Here is a 22,091-nt window from a genome sequence, read left to right on the forward strand (position 1 = left end):
ATACCCTGGGTATATTCTGAATTTGACTGCAGGGAAAGATGTGGTCAGTTGTGGAAATACAGTGTCTCAAGATTACAAAACTAGTTCCGTGACCTTGAGAAAATCATTTACGTTTCCACCGCCTGGGTTCCCCCATCTGTAAAAAGAGGCGAACCTTCAACCTCTCAGATGCCCCGAATTCTCTGAAAACCCACCACGGTGATTGGCTATGGGATGGCAGCAACGTGGCCATTTCTCTGAGTGTGTCTGGATGCCCAGGCAATATTCCAGATGTACAAGGTGAAAGATCATGTGGCTGGTGTGGACAAGAGCACCACAATTAAAACCATCTAGGAGATATTCTATGTTTCAGGAAGGGCTAACTGTAGCAAGTTTTATGAGAGAAAACATTTCAAGCTGCATTTCTAAAGAACATGTATCCCATAGTTAGCTAGCTCATTTAAAAAAAGATTCCCATTTTGCCAAGGTGGGAGGGAGTGAGGAGGGAGCCTGAGAGAAAGCAGGGTTCCAAAAGGAACAGACTGTGAGAATTCTCAGTAGTTCATGTTTGTAACTTTAACTGACCTTGCTGGTCTATTTTGAGGTTAGTGGTTCAATACAGAGATACAAGGAAACTTGGAATTCAATTTATTGTCAAACCAACAACAAAAAAAATTTGTCGCCTGAGTAAAGACTAGTGTCCAGTCTCTATCCTTTTCCTCTTTCCTTCAATGGTAGACGTGGAGTGACTGTCAGCATCCTACCATGACCACATGTCTGGGCTGAGTGATTGTCAGTCCTCAGCCCTGATCAAGGGCACCGAAGGGACACTGTTGAGGAGCCTCGTGGCTGAATCAGGAGCTTCTCTCTTCCAACATGGTCACTCACCCTTGGGACACCCTCAGTGGCTACTTACACTGAAATGTTTGCAGACAGATCAAACACAATGTATAGCGAGAAAGAATTCTGACCACTGCATAGATTTAAAAACAAGAAAATGTTTATATTTCCTTTAACATTTGACACAGAAGAGGCCACATTTAGACATATTAAATCTTCAGAGCACTTTAATTTGTAGTTTTGGACCTTGGTTATGACAAATGCTCGTATAAGATACATCCATAATTCCTTTTGTAATTTATGTTTACAAATTACACCATGATAAAACTTAATAAAAATTACTCATGTGGCATATTTTCAACATTTTATAAGTTAGTCCAATGCACACAATAGATTTTTGCTGTTGTTTACATAGGAAGTTCTCATGATTTCGGTATTACACAAATTGAAGCTGAAGACTACATTCAAAAATGAGTTTAGAAAATGGCATTACAAAAAACTGGGAGTGAGTAGTAAAAAACCCACACGGGACTGCTGTGCAGAAGCAAACTGGACGCTCTTACTGCCATAAGTCTTCAGTGCGGCCGAACTTAAACACCAGTCCTCTGCAAATAAAATAAGAATCACATCTAGTTGAGTTTGGGGGAGAAAAAAGAGTATGTGAGATTGGGAGGATGGTGGGAAACTAGCAACAAAGGATTGATGAGTTGTATGAAAAAAACCGGGAATGTATCAGAACAGAAAATGAACGTGTGCTTCCCACACCTCAACTTGAGTACTGGAGCCTTTTGCCACTCTTAAAAAAAGTTAACCAATGTTTAGTATGTAACGACTGTATGTCTAATTTTATCATATTCATGCAACAAACCTTTTTTTTTTTTTTGCACTGTAAAAAGATTCTTTTTTTTTTTATTCGTTTATTTGTTTATTTACAACAAACCTTTTTTGAATAGAATGTGCTAGATGGCTGGGCTATAAAAATACATAAGCTATGGTGTCCCTGCCCTCAAGCTGCTCACATCTCACATTCTTGGTGACACAATGTGCTAACAGCGGAGGAGGGGTGTGTGTGGGGGGGAAGACGTGTATTTACCAAATGTTGAGAGAACACAGAAACACACAGAATTTATTCCGCCTGAATGTGTTAGGAAAGGAGTTACAGAGGCGGTAACATTTGGAATGGGCTTTGGAGGATAAGCAGGAGTCTCGGTGGGAGAATGGCAGTAACCGGAGCTAGTGTGACAAAGGAAGCGGAGACAACGTATCAAGAGGCAAAAAGGAATAAAAGACCACAGCGCCTCAGGAAAAGCCCCAGTGACAGTTGTGTCAGGAATATGCCCACAAAGAACTTGTCATCCAGAGTTTAGGTGGGGAACGGTCTACAGCTGTCCTCCAAGTTTCAATTTAAGGGCGGCAAGATGGCAGTTATAGGCGTAAGGAGATACAGGTCTCCATCTAGATCTCTGGATACACGTAAAGATACCTGAAGTGCATTAGAGCAGGGAGGAGTCCAATATGGCTGGATTATAGCTTAAGAGACAAGGAAGATAGGGAATGGCAGTGGCCAGGATTTGGTAAACCAACTGACCAGGGTGGCTAATTGCCCAGAGGGGCCTTACATGCCTTAAATGAGTCAAGAGGGCAGGTGTCAGCCTGTACGTTCTGCTCTGGGGGCTACTGATACTCTGTATGAAATGGGATTACGCGGAGATGCGCCCTGACGTAGAAGGAACAACTATCCATCTCCAGCTGACTGTTGTTATGCAAGGCTCAGGACTGTCAGATCTTCCAGTTTTTGAGGAAAAGCCCAAACTTCAGGTTTTAATGTAAAAGTCTCTGGAGTTTTAAATGTTGGCTCAATAAAACAGAAAATACTGTACAGAGTAAATAAAACAGAGCCGCGGACAGAACTTGGCTGCATGGCCACTAGTGCTGAGTTCTTCTGTAGACAGCTCCAAGTTTTAAAAAATTTTGAGATGAAGAGTGACAGAATTAGAGCCATGTTTTAGAAGAGAAAGTGACACAGGAAAACTGGATCCAAGGGAAGAGCCATCAGGGATGTGAAGTGGTCAGGAAGGGATGATGGTGACCCAACGGGAAGTGAACAAGTCTGAGGCCCTTCAGAGGCGTTTGAGAGGCCCTGGATGTGCAGGCAAGGGGGAGGGAGAAACTGAAGAGGCGGGTAGACAGTGGCATGGACTGCTATGCATTTGTTTTCTCGTGTTTTCCAGGCCCCAGTGTCTACTCAAGGCTAAGCCTGCAATAGTAACGATCAATTTAAAGTGGCTTTCATAAGCCTTTCTGAAGGTAAATACTTGAGTGTTTTTTGATGAAAACAAAAATGCAACTAGGAAACTGTACCCTCTCTTGCAAGAATGTTAACTTCTCTTTATAAAGGATTTCATAAAGCTCCAAAAGGTGTTCTGATCTCTGATCTGGTTAATAGCAGGCCTCTACCCTCCAGATAGCTTGGATGAGACATCCTTCAGAATACTAGTCAACAGATGTAAATTGTAATCTGAAGAGTTTCTTGGACAAAAGCCAGTCCCTCCTACACCGTCGGATGGTCACCTTTGGTACTGACATGTGTGTCTGATTTCTGAAACAGCAATTTCTCGGGGGCTACTCAGTACTGTCCTGTTACAAAGCAGAACGGTAGGCGATCTGCACAACTTCTACTAGCAGTGCCTATGAGTCGAATTTAGTTTCAGTTTGCTTTTGTATTTTCAGAAACCATAGTTTTTAAGTCTGAAGAGGGACAACAGTACCAAATGAGAAACCAAACTTGCTCCATATAAAAGGAATTTATCATAAATAATTTGAGACAAGTCAATGATTGGTTTCCAAGGTTTTGTGCCATATGAAAACTGCTACACGAACTCACGTGTTTCCCCCTCAATCCTCTGTTCCCCCGTCCTGTGACACAGTGACTTCTCTGCTACAGCAGCGTCTTAAGGTGGAACTTACTTTATTCTTTCTCCAGGGTAAATAATAAAGAAGGCTGCTGTTTGCCCCTCCCTGGCTGGTTCTCAGTAGATCCCCCTCCCCGCAACTCCATCCTGAAGCTTTTCTTACACACCCTCACACTCCCTTCCCTTGGCTGAAGTTGTGGGGCCCTGAGTTTCCCGTGCACCTCCCACGCTGTGGAGACACTGGAGTGGGTGAGCTCAGGATGCTTGGGGGCCGTCTGTACAAATGCCCAGGCCCTGGCACTGCAGCTTGAAAGGAAAAGAAATCCTACCTATCCACACCGACCTTCTCATAAACATGCTACCTTACCCTACAAAATAACAAATGTACCCAGATTTTATTTCATAAGTTGAGAAATGAGGTTTACTCGTGCTGTATTTTTTGAAGTATTATACTCCCAAACTCCCGACCTCCCAGTGTCATAGTCCCAAAAAAGGAAGAGGGAGGAGGGAAAGAGAACTCATGCTAAACAACCAGCTGAGGACAGCAAAAAGAGAAAACGTCAACTGAATTCACCCCAAATCTCAAACGTCTTCATCCTTGTAGCTAGAGCCTCAACTCTGGAGTCAGACAGTTTCCGTTTTAGCCACATGATCTCAAACAAGGAGCCAATTTTTCCTGTGCTTGCTTTCTCACATATAAAATGGGGATAATCATGGGGCCACCTTCAGAGCTGTTGCAGGAATTCACTGAGCATACAGGTAAAATATTAAGAATGGTGCCTCACAGATAGTAATTGGTCAATAAACTCTGGTCATTATTGTTTTCTGCATAATAACAGTGGCTGAGTTTTTTATTCTTGTTGTTTAAACTCTTTGGGTTTTCTCCATTAGTTTCAGGACATAAGGAAAGACCCAAAGACGTTGTATACCTTGGCACATCTAAGTTCACATATTTCTTATTTCCAAACTGATTTTATAAAACTGCAAGAATTCCTGGTGGAGGAAAAAGTTTGAATACCACTGCTGAACGTTACCGAAGGGTCACAGAAAAGGAACAGTCCAACAATAGACTATCCTAGAGTAGAGTAGTTTTTTAACCTTTTTTTGGATGAACATCAGAAAAGATTATTGATAAAAATATGAAGGTTCTCGGGATTTTAGTAATCCCTTAATTTGTCATTGCAGCAGAAGGATAAAAAATGTTAGGGCTTCTCCTGCATACCTCAGATATCATCGTGCATCAGTTCTAATAACACCAAGTTAGAAAGACCTATAAAATGCACTCAGAAACAAAATTTTAAGGAGAAAGGTTTTAAGCAGGCTTTCACTGAAAGTAACTGTTAGAAATACAGATTTAAAATGAACACTGTCAGTATTATGTAACTAAATCTACTTGAATCACAGTTCATTAAAGGGGAGTTGGTGGCGGTTAAAAAAAAAATCAGTGTATGTTCCCAAGGCTGGTAACAACAAACATGTGTTTGTTATTTTTCTCAGTCTCATTCTTCATATTTGATGACATAACATGGGGGAGGGGCAATGGACAGGGTAAATTAATCAACTAAATATAGTTAAGTAATATAAACAATTATAAAAAAAGAATTCAGGGGCACCTGGGTGGCTCAGTTAGTTAAGCATCTGCCTTTGGCTCAGGTCATGATCCCAGGGTCCTGGGGATCACGCCCATCAGGCACCCTACTCAGTGGGGAGTCTGCTTTTCCCTCTCCATCTGTCCCTCCCCTCCGCTCGTGTTCTCTTTCTTACTCCCTCTCAAATAAGTAAAACCTTGAAAAAAAAATTTTAAATAATAGGATAAAGAATGTAAAAGAAACTTACCCAAAAAAGATAAAGGCATTTTGAAAAAATACAGCAATTCCAGGGTATACAATGGCTTTTTCTGTAAAAAATAGTTGTAATATTAGAGGTTCATGGTCTCAAAACATTCAGTTTCTGATACACTAGTGAATAGCAGGTTTCCTGCCTTGCATAATTGAATTTCTGGTAAACATCGCTGGTTCGAGTATTAAATGACATAACACATGTGTTGGAGTCTGGCACTGGTGTAGTAAGTGATAGCTCCCTTCCTTCATTTCAGATATTTAGCGAGTGCATACCATGTTCAGCACTATAATGTGCTGAGAACATGGCAGTAAATAAAACAGGCAAAACTTTTTTCATCTTCATGAAGCTCAACAACGTAGAGAATAAGTAAGTGCGGAGAAAAAATAAAGCAAGAAAAGGTAAGGGAAGTGCAGTGAATGATGACATTTTATCCACGTGGCCAGGAAGACCTCAAGAGAAGGTGACAGTGACGAAAGGACAGGCAGGAAGGGGGGGCAGGCCCACGCAGAAGCAGCGGAAGAGCAAGGGCGGTGGGGTGGCACAGAGAGGAGTGGCGGTGGGCTGGCACAGAGAGGAGTGGCTGAGTGGGCGACAGAGAGGAGGCAGGACACAGATCAGAGAAGAATGAGGGGTGGGTTGGTGGGGGATGCGGCGTGAAGATCACATGGAGCCTTGCAGTCACACGGAGGGCTTTGATTTTCACTCTAAGGGAGATGAGAAGCCACTGGAGGGTTCTGAGCAGGAAAGTAATGACATATTTTAATAGGATTCCCCTGGCTGCTGAGTAGACAAAAGGAGGTAAGAGGAGAACAGAAACCAGTGAGGGAGCTGTTCCAGGAAATCAGACAAGAGACTAACAGATTTAACAAGGATGGCAGCAATGGAGATGATAAAAAGTGGTGGGATTCAGGGGGCGCCTGGCTAGCTCAGTCGGTAAAGCATGTGACCCTTGATCTAGGGTTTGTAAATTGGAGCCCCACACTGCGTGGAGAGATTACTTAAAAAAAAAACAAAAACAAAACACCAAAAAAACCCCACCTGTATTTAAAAAAAAGTGATGATGGGTGGCTCAGTTGGTTAAGCATCCAACTCTTGATTTCAGCTCAGGTCATGATCTCAGGGTAGTGAGATCAAACCCCACATCAGGCTCTGTACTGAGTGTAGAGCCTGCTTAAGATTCTGTCCCTCGGCCCTTCCGCCCTGCCACCCCCATGGTTGTGCACAAGGACGTGCCCGTGGGCTCTCTCTCTTTCAAAGAAAAAAAAAGTGGCGGGATTCAGGATGTATTTTAGCAGCGGAATCAATAGGATTTGCTAATGGACTGAATGTGGGGTACAAAAGAAAGAGAAGTATCATCTCTCATAAGTTTTAATCCCCCAGGTTTTGACCTGAACATTTGGAGGGACAGAGAAACCATTAGCTAGGATGGGCAAGACTGCCAGACGAACATCTTCTTCCAATTCATCCCAGATTGAAGTTGAAATCCTCATAAATTTCTACTACTGGAGCTATCAATGATTACTCATTAATTGACAAACCAGGCATGATAAGTAGACGAATTATCAACTATTTCTCAGAATAGTTTTAAATTAATCTGATTACTATAACAACTGGTTTACAGAAGCTTCACCTCAACGCCAGATTAAATTATTCCACATTAGTGTAACTACTAGCTCATAAGGATCCTATAGAAAGGCAACTTATAAAATTACAGATCTCCTGCTAATAATTCTTAAAGCATAACCTGGCTCCAGAAGTCTTTAGGAAAATACCAAAGTTTTGTGAGATAAACACATTTCTACAAAAAGGGGCTCTGTATTAATAGTTGCATTTGGGAGAGAAGAATTATCAATAATTTTATTTTCTTCTTTGAGCCCTTTTATATTTTCAGTATTCTACAATGAACAAGCACTATGGAATTCACATGATAAAAAAGTAACATTTTTGTTTTTAAAATATGATGGTGATAAAGATTTTGTAGCAGTAAGAGAACTACTTAGGATATCATGTAAAATGCAAAAACCTAGGTTTAAAATCGTATTTATTCTATAACTACACAAAAACATAAGAAACCAGAGGAAATATACCAAAACACTTAAAAGCAGTACATTATTATTATAGTTTCTTTCTTTTCTACATTTTTGGGAACATGGCTTTAGTAATAACTTATATAAGCAACAATAACAAAAATACATATTTAAAGTGCCTATCAGGGGCGCCTGGGTGGCTCAGTGGGTTAAAGCCTCTGCCTTCGGCTCAGGTCATGATCCCAGGATCCTGGGATCGAGCCCCACATCGGGCTCTCTGCTCCGCAGGGAGCCTGCTTCCTCCTCTCTCTCTGCCTGCCTCTCTGCCTGTTGTGATTTCTCTCTGTCAAATAAATAAAATATTAAAAAAAAAACACTTAAAAAAAAAAGTGTCTATCATTCCTGTCTATAAGACTTAAATGATCTTAATAAAAATTCAGGAAACCCATAATTTTAATCCAAGAATTACATTCTGTTCAAAGAAATAAAGGGTTAAAATATGGGCTAGAATTAGATCTCTGCTGGTCGAGTTGTTGCAGATCATCATATTTTTACTGTAAGAAGCAGAGTCAATTTTACCTGGAACAGTAAGGGGTTTTCACATTTTTCTGGGGTCTGTAAGGGTGAGATTTCAAACAGAGATCTAAAAGCAGGCTTCTTCCTGCAGGCCTTGCTTTACACTGGCCTTCCACAGCAGACGTACATGAACTGTTAATTTACTTTCTATTTAAAAGGAGATGATGTCATAGTACAAGGGAGGCTTAGCTCAATACATTTTAACTCTAGGATGTTAGAGCTTTCCATGGATATCATTCACCAAATCAAAACTTGCCAAATAGCTAGAGGACATATATATTCTGCTTCTGAGGTTTTGGGAAGCCAAAGAGAAGCAAGGTTTGGAGCTGTGTCCCATTACTTCCAGGCTCTAGATCAGAAGAAAAAAATACAGAAGAAAGGAACAGTAAAAACATACCAAATAAACAAAACAAAATACTGACAGGGTGAAGGGAGTTCCCAGGCATAAATGCTAGCAGCTAGTAGCTGACCCATCCGTATGAAAAAAAGCTTTACTCTAAAATAACCAACCCTGATGCACAACTTCAGTATTCCATCAAAGTAAAACGTAAACTGTTTTCTCTTACCTTTAGCAACATAGCCTCCAAAGAGAATCCACATAGATGCAATCAGAGATCCAAACGCCAGCATGAAACCAATGAACAGCCAAATGCGAGCACCTTAAAAGAAATAATATTTTACCCACATTGTTTCTCATATGGCGGCAGTCAGTTCAATTAACTTTTCAAAAGGAAAGCAAAAACCAAAACAGAAAAAATGTGTAGTTGCCATTTAAAGTCTAAAATAAGAATGGAAGATGTGTTGAATATCTTTCATGAGTGCAGACGTTGGCCTCTTTCTTGTTGGCTGGTCTGTATATTCTAAGTGCCTATAATTAATCTCCTTAAATATGTATACTGAGAAAAATTCCTCAACCATCCTATAAAAATCTCACAAAATATGTTTCAACATATTTACAGGCTCATTCTCCATATATTTTTAGAAACTGTACTCCAAAACTTAAACTCCTCCAAGAGAATTTCCAAGCAATAACATAGGTATACTTAACAAAAAATTCATATTCAGTGATATGTGAATCTAAACATACTACCATACTTCACTTCCAGGTAAGTCAGGCAGTGAAATAAATTCAAACTAATGTGACTGGCACTTAGGAAAGCCTCATTAAAATTAGGTTAACAGAGGAGGACAAATTTTAAATCACATTTATAAAATATTTATGACTTGCTATAAAATAAACAGTGCTTAGACTTCCTAAAATGAATTGAAATGAGTTTAATTAGCATAAATACATTTTAATAAAAGCACTGCCTTGTTCAATGAAGCAAACAGAATGCTATATTTAATTTCTGATTTCATCTCCAAAACATGAAGAGTTAAGAAATAATAAGCTGACAGTCACAGATGTAGTCTTTTTTTTTTTTTTTTAAGATTTTATTTATTTGACAGACAGAGATCACAAGCAGGCAGAGAGGCAGGCAGAGAGAGAGGAAGGGAAGCAGGCTCCCAGCTGAGCAGAGAGCCCGACGTGGGGCTCGATCCCAGGACTCCGGGATCATGACCTGGGCCGAAGGCAGAGGCTTTAACCCACTGAGCCACCCAGGCGCCCCACAGATGTAGTCTTAAATACAACTGGCTCTAGATCCCCAAAGCTGTGTTAGCTAACAAATTTTAGTTAGAGATGTGATGGCTATATTCTAGTCCTAGCCCTCGCTGTTACTAGCTTATTATTATTAACACTAACTGCTAACATTCGTCTATTTGTTTATAGTTTACGATCATGCCAGATTAGTGTTTCTGTATCTCTTCTACTTCAGTTCATTGACAGAGACCGTGAACCAAAGAAAGTATAGATCAGGGCTGACTACTGAAGTTTCTCCTGTTTCATTAAAAAAAAAAAAAAATAGGGGCGACTGGGTGGCTCAGTGGGTTAAGCCGATGCTTTTGGCTCAGGCCGTGATCTCAGGGTCCTGGGATCAAGTCCCGTGTCGGGCTCTCTGCTCAGCGGGGAGCCTGCTTCCCTCTCTCTCTGCCTACCACTCTGCCTACTTGCGATCTCTCTCTGTCAAATAAATAAATAAAAATCTTTAAAAAAAAAAAAAGACAGGGGCACCTGGGTGGCTCAGTGGGTTAAGCCTCTGCCTTCGGCTCAGGTTATGATCTCAAGGTCCTGGGATAGAGTCCCACATCCGGCTCTCTGCTTAGCAGGGAGCCTGCTTCCTCCTCTCTCTCTCTCTGCCTGCCTCTCTGCCTACTTGTGATCTCTCTCTGTCAATTTTTTAAAAAAAAGGGGGCGCCTGGGTGGCTCAGTGGGTTAAAGCCTCTGCCTTTGGCTCAGGTCATGATCCCAGAGTCCTGGGATCAAGCCCCGCATCTGGCTCTCTGCTCAGCAGGGAGCCTGCTTCCTCCTCTCTCTCTGCCTGTCTCTCTGCCTACTTGTGATCTTTGTCTGTCAAATAAATAAATAAAATCTTTGAAAAAAAAAATTAAAAAAAAAAAAAGACAGAAAAAGAAAAAAAAGTCACTTGAATTCTGCCTATTTTTTGTATGGATATAATAAAAGTTTATCATTTAAATCGTTGAATCAATGATCCCTAAAGTCTTTGTGTAAGCTGGACTCTCAAGGAAGCTGTGCCCCACACATCCTGTACTCAGCCTACCTCACCCAGGTGCGTGGCAATGGAGGCCAGGGGACAGGAGCTGCTCAGTTGAGGAAGAACGGACTCGGTGAACCTATGCACCAAAATTCTATTATTCTACTCAATTTTGCAAGATGAAAAGAATTCTGGAGGTTGGTTACACAGCAATGTGAATGTATTTAACACTACTGAACTCTACACTTAAAAATGGTTAAGGGGGAGCACCTGGGTGGCTCAGTGGGTTAAAGTCTCTGCCTTCCGCTCAGGTCATGATCCCAGGATCCTGGGATCGAGCCCCGCATCGGGCTCTCTGCTCAGCGGGGAGCCTGCTTCCTCCTCTCTCTCTGCCTGCCTCTCTGCCTACTTGTGATTCTCTGTGTCAAATAAAGAAATAAAATCTTAAAAAGAAAAAAAAAACGGGGCGCCTGGGTGGCTCAGTGGGTTAAGCTGCTGCCTCCGGCTCAGGTCATGATCTCAGGGTCCTGGGATCGAGTCCCGCATTGGGCTCTCTGCTCAGCAGGGAGCCTGCTTCCCTCCCTCTCTCTCTCTGCCTGCCTCTCTATCTACTTGTGATCTACTTGTGATCTCTCTCTGTCAAATAAATAAATAAAATTAAAAAAAAAAAAAAAGAAAAAAAAGGGTAAGAGGGTAAATTTTATGTTGTATATTTCAAAACACACCCAAATTACTATGATTCTAAACTATTTCAAAATGCCAATCCAATCAAATAAAGTTGACAAAAAAGAGAAGAAAATAATTTATATGGTAAAACTTAAGGTACTATAAAGTCTGTTTTGCACTTACACTCTTCATTGCATACTGTCCTTTGCTTTATACTATATACACTTATATCTACATTTTATTGCACAAGCTATAAACTCAAGACTGCATACACGGTGCTCTACAGCCAACCTAGACTAAATGTGACTTGCACCTTATGCCTTGAAACCTATAACTTCTGCTCTAGATATATTTCCATCCTATCTCTGATCTGACAGAGTTAGACTGATGGCCCTGCCACGTATATTCTCACTTTTAAGGATGTACAGTAAGACGTTGTTTACGCCTATTTACCTGTTTGACCCAGGCAACCTTCACTGTAACTATCACCTCGGACTTGTCCATTTGATACTGCATTAATCCTGTATGAATAAAATAAAGCCAAGATATCACAGTCTTTGACTCCAAGAGAAAATACCCATGACATCAAATTACCAGATACAATAAACTATAGAGTGCCTCAAATTTAAGGTTAGGCTTCATAAGTCTTGAGTAATGGGTTCAAGTAAACTTAAACACATGCCTTCAACCAGATCCCTCTAAGCAGCAGTGATAGTCCCCAGACCAGCAGAATCATCACCTGTGAACTAATTAGAAAGAAAATTCCCCAGCCTCAACCTAGACTTACTAAGGCAGAAACTCTGGGTATAGGGCACAGCAATTTGACTTTTAACAAGTCCTTCAGGTGATTCTGATGCTTGGTAACATGTGAGGGATAATTTTTCAAGATTATATCTCGCCTGTTAAAATTTGAGAGTGAAATTCTCAAAATTACGCCTTGCTGAAATGGAACGATCCTACCTAGCTTTCCATTTGTACACAGGGGACATACTCAACATGTAATATGCATGCATGACAAAACAAAGAGACAGAAAAGTCCCTAGACAATACAAAAACTACTTAAAATTGGCTTTGGAATGCATTTTTTGTGATAATTCTGTACTAATGTCCAAAGTTTAGAGAAATTATATAGTAAGCAAAACAATAACTTTTTGCTCTGAAGATATTATCAAAGTGATTCAAGGGGTAAAATCTTGTTTTTTGATCCCCGATGCAGGTTCCAAACATAGGAAGTCTTTTGCTGACTCTCATAGAGTACCATTCTAAATTGAGACAGCCTTGCTTTCTTTAGAAGTATCCTTTCAAAAATTTAAATAGCATGGGAAAAAAAAGAAAAAAATAAATAGCATGGGAAAATGTTCACAATATATTATGTTAAAAAGTTTAGAACTTTATACATATTTTATATATATATGTCTCAATTCAATTGTGGGTGTATGTGTATGTATCTACCACTACAATGGAAGCTTCGTTGAGGGCAAGGGCTGTGTCTATCTTGTTTCCTATTTTTATTTTCAGTGCCTAGCATATAGTAGGTGCCCAATAAACATGCTGACTACATGCACCCTGACTTTTTAAATAATAATATGAAGTCTTAATTTATTCATTCAAATCTAAGTTTTAGAATGATCAAATGATCTCTGTAGCAACCACATTATTTGGCAAACAAATACATTTTAAAACAAGCTTTGTATTTAAAAAAAAAATGCAGATGTTCTTAGGTTAGTGTTTCTTTGCTCCTGTTTCTTCCTTGCTGAGCCATCTGCCAGTCCTTCTCTGCAAGCTGACCTTTAAACTATGTCCAGTACATTGATGACATTGAAAAATATGAACTCTACTCAACTATGCGGAAGACATTTTTATTTTGTGACAATCTATGTTAAGTAGTGTCATGAACAATAATGCTTACATCAGGAAGGCTATGGTTGCTATAACACCACAGGCATGGTATGAGTGGTTGAACTCTTCCATAGTGGGATAAATGACAGCTGCATCTATGATAATCCACCAGCCTGTAAAAAACTAAAACAGACATAAAAAAGCGACACTAATGAGAAATTACAGTAATTTCATATTACTAGCTAAAAAGAAAGCAAAGCATTAAAGTGAAGAGATCCCTTCTAATGACTTTTTTAAGACTTTATTTTTAAGGGGCACCTCAGTGGCTCAGTAGTTAAGCATCTGCCTTGGGCTCAAGTAGTGATCCCAGGGTCCTTGGATTGATCCCTGCATTAGGCTCCCTGCTCGGTGGGAAGCCTGCCTCTCCCTCTCCCACTCCCCCTGCTTGTGTTCCCTCTCTCGCTGGGTCTCTCTCTGATAAATAAATAAATAATAATCTTAAAAAAAAAAAAAAAAGAAAAGAAAAGACTTCAAGTAACCTCTACATCCATCATGGGGCTTGAACTTAACAACCCAAAGATCAAGAGTTACGTGGTCCACTGACTGAGCCAGCCAGCTGCCCCTAAACTTAAGATTTTTGTTTATTTAAAACCCGCTATTTAGAGCATATGACAACATAAAAGATTAAACACAAGAATAAGATGACTTGAGGGATTTGCAATGTAAATAAAAATTTTATACTACAAATTCCTACTAAGCAATACACTTTAGTGAGCTTCCTGTGTGGTTTTTTCCTTTTGTTTTTGCTTTTTAATGAGATTGAGAAGAAAACTAACTCTGGATTATGAAAAAATACAATCATATCTCTCCACTGGTTTTGACCTGTTTCTTTCTTAAACACTTCCTGGTATCTTCATAGACTCATAAAAAGGAGGCATTATCCATATAATGAATAAATGTATAAAGCATACTATCTTATATACCATTTTTAACATGCATTTAAAGAAAACCAATCATTCTACTAATCATTTTTCAAACTGTAATGTCAACTCTTAAAATGGAGTAACTCTAACTCCCTCATAAACAAAACATCAACGTTTATTAAAATAAATTTAGTGGTCAAAGATAAAATAAATAGTACATATTTAAAGACATCATACAGAATTCAAAACACATAAAAACAAACTCAACAAAATAATGAAGCCCCAAATTATCAATGACACTTACTAGAACACCAGCAGCAATGGAAGCAATAGTATTGCGCTTTTCCCCCCAGTCAATGCATTCTGAGCATCTCAAGCCTTCTAGAAATCCAGACATTTTTTTTCAGGTCACTTAAAAAAAAAAAAATCAACTCCATTAAAGTACTTCTATTTACTTGCTTCAAACATGAGTTATGTTCCCAGAAAACAATTAACAGCTCAGGAATAATTTAATGAAAGTCAAATACTTTATCTTGGCTACATATACTTTTTCAGAATATTTCATTTTTGATCAATTTCCACATTAAAACCTTAGAAAACAAAATTTGGACTCATTTAGCTCTTTTTAATTTAAAAGACAGTTTGGGTATATTTAAGAAATATGAACAAAGGCGGGTATCCAAATATGGAAAAATTTTATAATGGTTATTAATTTTAATTCCAAACTAAGTTAATTTGTGATTTTAACACTTACAATCCAGGAGCACTAACATGGAGGAGAGAAAAAAAGATAAACTTTGGCTCTCGGTTAAAGCATGCACTCAGGTGGAAAAATATTTGTCTTGGGAATTTACACATTTTATCACAGAACATGTGTTTCTTCACACTCAGATTAAGAAATTAGACACTGCACTGCAGGTCTTCTACTCACATCATTTCCTTTCACTTCATTATTTCTTCCAGAACCAATCCTGATTTTTGGTGTCATTTCTATATAAAGACCCATTTCATTTTAGTATCTGTCTCTGATTCTAACAGATGTCTCCCAGTCAAAAGAAAGCACAAAATTGAAGCTAATATTAATTCAGACAAAAAAAAGAAAAATCCACTGCTGAATTACCATATATGAATTACCACAGCCGGCCTAACAAATTACATAAAGCATTCCTCAGAGCCTGGCTTTGCAGACCCGGCCTAAGACACATCCGGAAACTATTTCTGTTTCAGAGTACTGAAAAAGCCTGAATTATGTATAACTTGCTAATTATCAAGACACACCCAAACTCCTACTGAGAACCTGAATCCTTCTGTTAAGCTACTCTGTAGTCAGCAATCCTTATTGGCCAAAAACCATGATATTCTAAAAAAGAGCAAGGAGCCCAATCGTAACATCCCTTTTGAGCATTAAATATTAACACCTGGGATTAGAACCAGTGCTAATATGCTTTGGAACCAAGCTCAGTTTTGAAAATTCGCCTTTAATTTTCCCTGGGAGGAAGCGCAATCCAGGACGTGTTACTTTCGGTTCATCCCTATGCCCCCGCCCCAACCATCCGTGTCCATTTTTCTTGGGTTTATAACCGGCACCCTGCAGCGCAAAGCCCGCCCCCAGACCCCGGAACCCCAGGTCCAGAGTGGACGCGGGCTGAGAGGATGTGGGAACTCGTTCTAGCTCGGTCACCCACCCCCCAAAAAAAGGAGCCCACGGGTGACAACCCTTCTAGGGGTCTGTTTCTCCAACCCTCAAGAACGGAACCTCGGTGATTTCCACGGATCCCGGGACGTCCGGGGGAGGGGCGCTATCCGGTAGCCCAGCGGGATCCGCACGCGGCCGTTCCGGAGGAAGCGGCCGGGAAGGGTCTAGAGAGACACAGCCCGAGCCCGCAGCCTCCCAGAGGGTGGAGATAACGACCCTGTCAGCACCTGCCCGGCAGACAGCCCCGGGCCCGAGTCCTCTGGAGAGGCTATGGCAGCGACCCCCTCCCTCGACTCCCGCCCGGCACTTACGTCCAGCCCCGCCCGTGCAGTCGGTCCCGATCCCGGTGTCGCGCTGCGCGGGGCCGCCTCACTTTCTCCTAGTTTTCAGCCAAGAAAACAAAACAGCCACCGGCCACCGGGTACCCGGATGAATCAGGACCGCCCCCGGAGCTCGGTTGCGCATGCGGGGAGCGGGGCTGAGGAAGAGGCGCGGGGAGGGAAAAGAGCGGAGGGAGGGCCAGAGGGAGCCACGCCCACCGCGGCGAGGTCTGTGCGTGCTCCCGGCGCGGGCGGGCGGCCGGGGCTGTCCACGGAGCCCTGTCTGCGTCTGCACGTCAGGAGTGGTAGGCTGAGTGCACCCTTCCAGGGGAGGCGTGGCAAGTCGCTCTTCCTTTGAAAGGAAAGTATGTGTTGGGCCTTTGTATCCGTTCAATGTGAGATGGTAAGTGTTCTAGTGCTGCGGTCGGCTCCTCAGTTATCTCAGGATGACAGGAAGAGTGACGGGTCCCGCGTGGTCCGAAAAGTGAACGTTCGCGGTATCCGCCTCCGCTCTGTTTTTAAGCCTTGTTTATTTTCTCAGCGCCTGGCCCCGCCCTCGCTGTAGCTCCGCCTCCCGGAGGGGTGGAGTCACTCCAAGGAGGCGGGGAGGTCCGGGGTGAGCGTCCGGGGTGAGGTGCAGTCCGAATCCCGGCGCGCTTATGGGACTTGACTTTTTTCCCCCTTGGGGAAGGGCCAGATAATTCTGTTTATGAGGGCTTGTCCTGTTGTGCACTATAGGGTGTTTATTTGCATCCCCGGCCTCTGCCCCCTAGATGCCAGGGCCATTCCAGCTGTTGGGACGGCCACAAATGTCTCAAGAGGCCAAATACCCCGTTTGCGGGAAGGTCATCCAGGTTGGAGCCGCTGTGAAGGAGACAATCTGGGATTTGGGGAAGTGACCCTTTTCAAAAGCCGGAAGCAATGAAGTCTAGCCTACATGAACGATATGTGGACGGGCTCGCCCGCTCAGAACTCTCGGTCCCGCTCCAGCGGCTCCAGTCGGGCGTCGGAGTCGCAGCCGGCCCCCGAACCCGAAAGAAGGCAGCAGTTGAAGGAGGAGATCCAGGAAGAGATCGCAGAGCAGAACCCTGTTTTGCTTAAGTTAAAGGTTGCATGGGTCATTTGTCGTGAAGAGGGACGCAAGGTTCACCTTTTTTGCATATGAGGCTACAGTATTTGAGTAAGCTAGGAACCAAGATTATGTCGTTTCATTTCTTTGATTTCCTTTGATGCATAACATCTGTAGCTTTGTGCTTTTGAGGGAGGCATTAGCTGATTAGTAGGCAAAACTGGACAATGCAATCCATATAGCCTTTTTTTTTTAAAGATTTTTATTTATTTGACACAGAAAGAGAGATCACAAGTAGGCAGAGAGGCAGGCAGAGAGAGGAGGAAGCAGGCTCCCCACTGAGCAGAGAGCCTGATGCGGGGCTGGATCCCTGGACCCAGGGATCATGACCTGAGCTGAAGGCAGAGGCTTTAACCCACTGAGCCACCCAGGCACCTCCATATAGCCTATTTTTTTTTCTTTTTAAGATTTTTAAAATTTATTTATTTGACAGAGAGAGATCACAAGTAGGCAGAGAGGCAGGCAGAGAGAGAGAGGAGGAAGCAGGCTCGCTGCTGAGCAGAGAGCCCGATGCGGGGCTGGATCCCAGGACCCTGGGATCATGACCTGAGCTGAAGGCAGAGACTTTAACCCACTGAGCCACCCAGGGGCCCCCATATAGCCTATTTTTAAGTGGACATCATTCTTACCCCTCAGGTTTAAAGGGTTAAAGATTAATTATGACTGTTAAATGGCTTGGGGGGGGAATAATATACTGCAGGCAGTTCTTCATAGAACCTTTTTAATGCTTATTAACGAGTTAAGGTTCGCTTAGCAGTTCTGAGCATCCCATAACAAATCTTGCCTTCGGCTTTTTTTTTTTTTTAAGATTTTATTTGTTTATTTGACAGAAGGAGAGAGTGAGAGAAGGAACAAAAGCAGGGCGAACAGAAAAAAGAGAAGCAGGACCCTGGAATCATGACAGCTGAAGGCAGATGCTTAAGGACTGAACCATGCAGGTGCCCCTTGCCTTCAGCTTTTAGGTCAACTAATGGCTAGGAGGAAAGGTATTAACTTTCCCTTTCTCTCTCTTTTTTCCTCTGCCCCCCGCCCTTTTTTTTTACATTTACTGTAGTTAACAATGATTGTCAGGTATTTTATAAACATAAGTATTCACCTTTATGTTGCTTTTATAATAAAGTACATGCTTGATTTGTCATTCTTAGCCTTCTTGGAATATGTTGGAGTATTTGTTTTTGTCTTTTCTACATACATTGGAGCTATTAGAAATAGCAAAAGCCAACACACCTGACTCTTTGGGAATAGCCAACCTTGACTTGCTACCTAGTCTCAGAACTGTTCTTGTAGTTAAAGAATGGAATTTTGGAACAGGTATACCAAATAGCAAAGTTCTAGATAAGCCAGATTTATCCAAACAGAACCTTCCCAAAAAACTATTGCCAGAAAGATCTGGTTAACTGTTTTTATTTGATTGACCTTACACTGCACTTCTTAGAAAGCCTAGCTAAATTTAACTTGTTAATGTCAAAATAGCAGATCTGAAAATACCAGACAAGCTCTCACTGGTGGAAATGGGAAGGTAATCAACTCTGTTTGTGGTGACCAACCACACCGGATTGGGACTGGCCCTGAAAGTCCTACGTTACAAGAAACTCTTCCTAGATGTGAAGTCCTGGTTTTTTTTTGTTTTGTTTTGTTTTTAAAGATTTTATTTATTTGACAGAGAGAGATCACAAGTAGATAGAGAGGCAGGCAGAGAGAGAGAGAGAGGGAAGCAGTCTCCCTGCTGAGCAGAGAGCCTGATGCGGGACTCGATCCCAGGTGTGAAGTCCTGGTTTTAGCAGCGAGTGCCATAGATTGGGGGCAGGGAGGAGATACAAAACCCATATTATGCTCCCCGCTAAAAGGAAGACAACACTGTTTTAGTGACGGATGAATCTGGTGATTATATGCCTTCTATTTTTTTTTTTTAAAGATTTTATTTATTTATTTGACAGAGATCACAAGTAGGCAGAGAGGCAGGCAGAGAGAGAGGAGGAAGCAGGCTCCCTGCGGAGCAGAGAGCCCGATGCGGGGCTCGATCCCAGGACCCTGAGATCCCAGGACCCTGAGATCATGACCTGAGCCGAAGGCAGCGGCTTAATCCACTGAGCCACCCAGGTGCCCTATCTGCCTTCTATTAACCGTTGACACTGGCAGCCATGATTTGTGGTTCACAATCGTGTATCCATTGCAGCGTCCTCTCAGAGCAATTCAAATTCTAATCACGAGTGTTAACACTTCTGCTTTGCAGGGAGATAGCACTGGTTTAATTTTTAACTTTGTGAATATTGTGCCTTGTTTTCTAAGAATTGAGATACTGAAAATGAGAGTGAGTACAATATCAACATCATGACCCAGACAATACCAAAAATAGAAGACTAAATGGTTATATTATTTTAATGACAGATGGAAGGACACATACAACTGGATTAGGGAGGCAAATGATCCAAAGGGAGCATACTGTACAATCTGTGAGAAAAGAATTTGGGGTTGGGCATGGTGGAGAAGGGGATAGGAGAATGTGGAGACTGAGCACCACAAGTCTGGAATGAGACAAGCAAGTACTTTTGAATCAATGAAGTCTTCATCTCCCAAAAAGACACCAGTGCTCAATCAAAAATAGCAGCTCACCTCAGGTCATGATGTCAGGACTAAGCCAAGAGTTGGATTCTATGCTGGGCGTGGAGCCTACTTAAGATTATCTCTTTGCCCACCCATGCCCCCACTTCACAGGCTCACAGGCTCTCTCTCTCTTAAAAAAAAAAAAAGCTGCTGAATTAGCAGGGGCATACCACAGAAATGAACAGGCGTTATCTTTTGACTCCCTTGATTGCTCTTTGAAACTGGGTAAAGTTACATTTCTAGATTCCGAGGTTGTAACTGAAATGTCCTGTGGGCAGGTTCCTGGGTGGCTCAGTTGGTTAAGCAACTGCCTTCGGCTCAGGTCATGATCCCAGAATACTGGGATCGAGTTCCACGTCGGGCTCTCTGCTCCGTGGGAAGATTACTTCTATCTCTCCCACTCCCCGTGCTTGTGTTCCTTCTCTCAATGTGTCTCTCTCTGTCAAATAAATAAACAAAATCTTTTTAAAAAGGGGGGGCTTTGATCCCAGTTGTATTGGCCCCTTACAGCGTAGACCTGATTCTGTAAAATCTTACCAATAATCATGCCTTCTACAGTCTATCAAATGATGTGTTACATCATGGCAATAAAACTGTTCCCCTAGCTCTTAGGTACTTTGATTTTAAAAATTAAGTTTCAAATTGTCTTCTTGATGGCTATGAAGATTTTAATGAAACCTTAGAAAATAATAAGCAAAAGATCAAGCAAACAATACAAAAGCAATACAAACTAGATTTGGCTCACCTATCCGCATATTCAGCAGATAGTATAGATGCAAATTTCAGCAAATTTCATTCAGTCTATAAACTTCTTACCAAAGAAAAAGAAAACACCTCATCTGCTAAATGTTCTTGTACACCACAGACTGCTAAAAAGGGATGTGATTTGCTTTCTTGCGACACTGAGGCTTTCATAATGAAAGTTTTTGGTGACTTCAGTTTCCTGAAAACATGCAGAAGCACTTAATGAGACTTTTGACTTTTTGAAATGGAAGGAGATAGACGCCTCAAGACATATGCCTATAAGATTGTTTTCACTGGGGTGGCTCAGTGGATTAAGCCACTGCCTTCGGCTTGGGTCATGGTCTCAGGGTCCTGGGACTGAGCCCCGCATCTGCCTCAGCATCCCTGCTGAGCAGAGAGCCTGCTTCCCCCTCTCTCTCTGCCTGACTCTCTGTCTACTTATGCTCTCTCTGTCAAATAAATAAATAAAATTAAAAAAAAAAAGATGGTTTTCATTGTTGCCAGCCATAGAAAAGATGTAAAATGTTGGCCATCAGTAAAATCCTATTTTCAAAGTGTGGGAAAAGATAAATGTCCTTCTCTAATTTGGAAATCCATTGACAGTGAGAACGGAGAAGAGGATTAGAATATGACAGAAATTTATATGCTGTTTCTCCAGACCTGCTTTTTGATCTTCGAAAAAGCTATCAGGAGCCTAGAAAAAGATAAACTGCCTGCACCTGAGTTGTTTGATGTTTGATGTTGTGTATAAGTTGCAACAAAAATTCATACAGTGAAAAAATGACTCATTTTTTTGGAAAGAAGACTACTTCAGAACTGAATCAAATGTTGCCAGAGAAGGACAACCAAATTAAATTAGACTTTCTCCCTTTCTTTCCTAGAATGATAAGTTATTTGGAATCCAATTTAAATTTCACAATTGAAATATGTCTGTGTTTGAAAACCACCTTCCCTGAGAAAGAGAGGTTGAACTTACAGTGACATCCAGTATGCTTCCATTTGAGACACAGACAACCTCTCTGATGAATTTATAGATGCAAAGGACCTGATTGACAAACCACTGGTCTACCAAAAGAAGCCTATAGACAAAAAAATGAATGGACATTTTTGGAGAGCTGGAAACAAATTCCTACAAATCTAAAAGCCTGCTGTTGCTCATAAGTAAAAATCCAAGTATTCTATGCTCGAATGTTTGTGCTGAGAGGCTGTTTCAGTTGATGTTATCGCATTGGACTGACACCAGCAATCGATGTAATGTGGGCTTGGTAAGAGCACAGCTGCAGTCAAAGAGAACTTTATATTTGACTGGATTCAATTTTACTGCTACATGAAGAAAAGAAGGATGTCCTAAAGGCTGCAGGCCGTTCACATAAGTATTATTGGAAAAGGAAACAGAAAGT

General features: G+C 41.5%; 1 protein-coding gene across 1 annotated transcript; it reads right to left on the bottom strand.

The window, feature by feature from the left end:
• Nucleotides 1-957: 957 nt before the first annotated feature.
• On the bottom strand, nt 958-16,345 carry TMEM50A (transmembrane protein 50A). The gene is made up of 7 exons (XM_046027008.1): nt 16,206-16,345; nt 14,503-14,609; nt 13,346-13,458; nt 11,890-11,957; nt 8,743-8,835; nt 5,568-5,628; nt 958-1,424 (listed from the first exon to the last, which is right to left on the bottom strand). The coding sequence occupies exons 2-7, from the start codon at nt 14,593-14,595 to the stop codon at nt 1,379-1,381; spliced, it is 474 nt and encodes a 157-aa protein (XP_045882964.1). The 5' UTR covers nt 14,596-14,609; nt 16,206-16,345; the 3' UTR covers nt 958-1,378.
• Between the last annotated feature and the right edge of the window lie 5,746 nt (nt 16,346-22,091).

This window comes from Meles meles, chromosome 1, assembly GCF_922984935.1.
Source record: "Meles meles chromosome 1, mMelMel3.1 paternal haplotype, whole genome shotgun sequence".
NCBI lineage: Eukaryota > Metazoa > Chordata > Mammalia > Carnivora > Mustelidae > Meles > Meles meles.

What these genes read in the sequence shown, in the direction of transcription:
- TMEM50A (XM_046027008.1), bottom strand. Translation starts at nt 14,595, where the DNA reads ATGTCTGGATTTCTAGAAGGCTTGAGATGCTCAGAATGCATTGACTGG. An exon ending in GCAACCATAGCCTTCCTGAT is followed by an intron (nt 11,958 to 13,345) that starts GTAAGCATTATT and finishes TTATTCATACAG; the next exon opens with GATTAATGCAGTATCAAATG. An exon ending in TGGAGGCTATGTTGCTAAAG is followed by an intron (nt 5,629 to 8,742) that starts GTAAGAGAAAAC and finishes TATTTTTTACAG; the next exon opens with AAAAAGCCATTGTATACCCT.